Source organism: Lathyrus oleraceus, chromosome 4, assembly GCF_024323335.1.
Source record: "Lathyrus oleraceus cultivar Zhongwan6 chromosome 4, CAAS_Psat_ZW6_1.0, whole genome shotgun sequence".
Classification (NCBI taxonomy): Eukaryota; Viridiplantae; Streptophyta; class Magnoliopsida; order Fabales; family Fabaceae; genus Lathyrus; species Lathyrus oleraceus.
The window spans coordinates 373,914,243-373,917,730 of NC_066582.1; the positions used below are offsets into that span (position 1 = coordinate 373,914,243).

Consider the following 3,488-nt stretch of genomic DNA (forward strand, 5'->3'; position numbering starts at 1 on the left):
TCAAACCTAACTTCTCGCCCTCGAGCGATCGAAACCAATCAAATCCAAACACGTCAATTCAACTCGTCACTCCCGCGTGACCAAAACCCTTTCAAAAAGAACACTGTCAATCCTTTCTAATGCGCACAACAAACCAGTGCTAGAGCCTCCACCGAGTGTAGACAAGCCAGTGTTTAGCGGTTAGAACGCCGACCTGCACAGTCGTTCATCAAAACAAAACACAACCAATATTCGTAGTAGCCCGAACTACGAATGCTCTGATTTCCTTATTGCACCATAAGGATACGTAGGCAGGAGATTGTTGTATCTTCACGAGCACACTAATAAAAAACCTCCCATTTCCCCCATCCTGAGGTCTTCATCCACATCTATCATCAATTCTAATTACTCGAAGCAAGCAGATAAACAGTCAATTAACTGTCAAATAGCAAAATCAGACTAAAAGGTTCCCGTTGAGTACAACGGACGTGAGGGGTGCTAATACCTTCCCCTTGCGTAATCGACTCCCGAACCCGAATATGGTTGCGACGACCATTATTCTTATTTCTAAAGGTTTTCTCGATATTTTCCTATTCCTTCATTGGAATAAATAAAGTTCGGTGGCGACTCTGTTTCGAACAACATTTTTTTTTCCGCGTCCTATCGCGAGGGATTGCATTATCATCTTTTTTTGAGGTGCGACAATTACATGCGACTCTATATGACTAATGCATAAATACAAGCTATTCAAAATCCTTTGATTCTTAGTAAAATTGGTGTCCCCACAACGACAATAAAGTGGATGAATTTTTCTGAAATGAGTCATCTTATATCAAATGTATATGACTGAGTTTTAGTTTAGTTTACAAGACATAGTTTTTCGTAAATCGTTTTCCCTCTGCTAAGTTCCCCTCCAAATAATTTAAATGGTCGGGTTGTCTTGATTAGACAGATTGCTACTAAGATGCATTTTATACAAGCTTATTTGAAACGAGGGTGTCCTCTACCACCAACATTCGTAGAATGGAGAAAACGTCTTAAGGAAGAAACATCTGAGTGAGAACTTTGTTTTTTTGGATAGGATGCATGAGTTCTAGAAATTAAATGATGTTGAAAAATAATATAATAGAAAAAAGTCTAATGCGAAAAGTTCAATAAATTTAAAAAGATGTCATCGATTTTGATGCATTTTAATCGTATGTACTTCTAATTTTGTTGATTCACTATGTTCATTTTTATTCTTATATCTTCATTTTAAGATGTCCAAACATAATCTAAGCGTATAAATAAAGCATTACTTTTGAAAACAAATTAATTGTTGAGTTTCTAGTAAGAGATGAGTCCTCTTCAATTCTGGACAAATTCTACATAAGAGTTTTTAAATGTTGTGAAACTGAAGTTATTAGACTAAGGTTTTGCTTAAATTGATGCAATGAGATGATATGAAGTGATATGAGATGAAATAGAATAAGATTACATTGTTTGAGTTAATTAAAATCAGATCCAGTATAATAAAATTTTATTATTCTATTTTATTTCATTTCATCACTTTTCATTAGCATTGTTTCCCTTAGATATGAGGAATAAAAAATTACATCACTTTCTACTAGTATTGATCACTTTCTACGAGTATTGTTCCCTTTAATATGAGCAGAATGAAAATTTTCATCACTTTCCATCAGTATTGTTTCTCTTTTATATGAGCAGAATCAAAAACTTACTTTGTTTTTATCGCTAATTATTCAAATAATAAAGTAATAAAATTTCTATTTCACTCTATTCTATTTTTGCTAAATTTCAATAACTCTATTTATCTTAAGATATTAAAATATAATCTAAAATAATATAATAAAATTGTATATCTAACGAACTAGAAATTTTTGTCTTAAAAAATCTAGCATCATAATAACAAAAAATTATTAAAATTTATATATGCAGATGGGTGGCTGACCAATTAAACAAAAAAATATTAAAACATAATAATTTTTAGTTTTATGCTATCTTTACAAGTACTCTGGCGGTGAGCAGGTTGTCCATTTACATATGGATAGTATTGCTTATAAAAAAATAAGATTGGATAAATCCATATATAAAACCAATCCAAAATATCCGGATCCATGTCCAGATCAGCTTGGAGTTTCGCTTCACTTCTCTAGGGTTTCTCAAACGCATTATAGAATCTCTCCACTCTCAGATTTCCTCTATAGATTAAAGAAGCATCGGAGAACTAATTCCGTCGCCGGAAACCGAACGCCGTTGCCGGAAACAAAAAACCTGAACCGAGAAAAATGTCAAGCAAGAAGAAACACAAACGAAAACACAGCGACAGCGATGAAGACGACGGCGTTTTCTACTACCGCTACTGCGCTTCGTCCTCAACCCCCAACACCACCACCGGCACCACATCCAGTAATCAACCCCAATCAAAATCGAACAACAAAGGATCATCAATAGGAGGAACAGGTGAACCCTTAGCACCATCAAAATCAACGCTATACGTTTCTAATCTAGATTACTCCCTAACAAACTCCAATCTCCATACGCTCTTCTCTACTTTCGGCCGCATCGCGCGTGTAACCGTTCTCAAAGACCGTCACACGCGCCTAAGTCACGGTGTCGCGTTTGTCTAATTCGTTTCTCGTAATGAAGCCCAACGCGCCGTGGAGGAGATGAATAAGAAGATTCTCAATGGAAGGACACTAACTGCTTCTATTGCTGCTGATAATGGACGTGCTCCGGAGTTTATTCGGAAGCGCGTGTACAATACTGAGACTGCTTTGTGTTATGAGTGTGGGGGGCATGGTCATTTGTCGTATGAGTGTCCTAAGAATCAGTTGGGGCCGAGGCCGCGGCCTCAGCCTAAGAAACCGCGATGGGGATTTAGTGGGCTGAGGGATAGGGATGGGGAGGAGGAAGGTGATGAGGAGGAGGAGGAGGGTGGTCAGATTACTGCGGAGCAGTTTGACGATAATTGGGCTTCTATTGTGGATGATGAAGCGGGTGAAAGGTTGCTGGGGAGAAACAGAAATGATGGTGAGGGTTTGGACAACAACAAGACGAAGAAGAAAGGGAAGAAAGCTGGGTATTTCAGTGATGAGAGTGATCATGATGATGATGATTGATCATGACTATGTAGCATTGACACTTCAGATTGAAGGTGTGTGTTTGGTATTCCGCATTACCGCATTATTCAACTAGTCCTGTGTGTCGTGTCTATATATGTGCCAGTGTTTCATAGATCTAAATGGCAATTTTTTGTTTTTATCAAGATATGGTGTAATTGATGAAATTGTTTATATGTTGTTGGCTTGGTTGGATGTGTTTATGGTTTTGATCACAAGCACATGTTAGTTATTAGTTATTGTGGTAGTAATTAGTGATAGTGGTGGTGAATTGGTGATGAGCATTTTTGTGTATTCCATATTTTCATAGTTAATGAATGATAACAGACGAGTCTCTTATTTATCGGCTTAATTTAGCATTCGGTTTACCTGTAAAACAGAAAGGAA

General features: G+C 37.0%; 2 protein-coding genes across 2 annotated transcripts; both read left to right on the top strand.

Moving 5' to 3' along the window:
- Positions 1-2,267: 2,267 nt before the first annotated feature.
- LOC127137571 (U11/U12 small nuclear ribonucleoprotein 31 kDa protein-like) lies at positions 2,268-2,609 on the top strand. Its single transcript, XM_051064025.1, has one exon. The coding sequence runs from the start codon at positions 2,268-2,270 to the stop codon at positions 2,607-2,609; it is 342 nt and encodes a 113-aa protein (XP_050919982.1).
- Positions 2,610-2,648: 39 nt separating this feature from the next.
- LOC127137572 (U11/U12 small nuclear ribonucleoprotein 31 kDa protein-like) lies at positions 2,649-3,101 on the top strand. The gene has a single exon (XM_051064027.1). The coding sequence runs from the start codon at positions 2,649-2,651 to the stop codon at positions 3,099-3,101; it is 453 nt and encodes a 150-aa protein (XP_050919984.1).
- Positions 3,102-3,488: the final 387 nt, after the last annotated feature.

Excerpts from the sequence above, each read along its gene's own strand:
- LOC127137572 (XM_051064027.1), top strand. The coding sequence starts at position 2,649 with ATGAATAAGAAGATTCTCAATGGAAGGACACTAACTGCTTCTATTGCT.
- LOC127137571 (XM_051064025.1), top strand. The coding sequence starts at position 2,268 with ATGTCAAGCAAGAAGAAACACAAACGAAAACACAGCGACAGCGATGAA.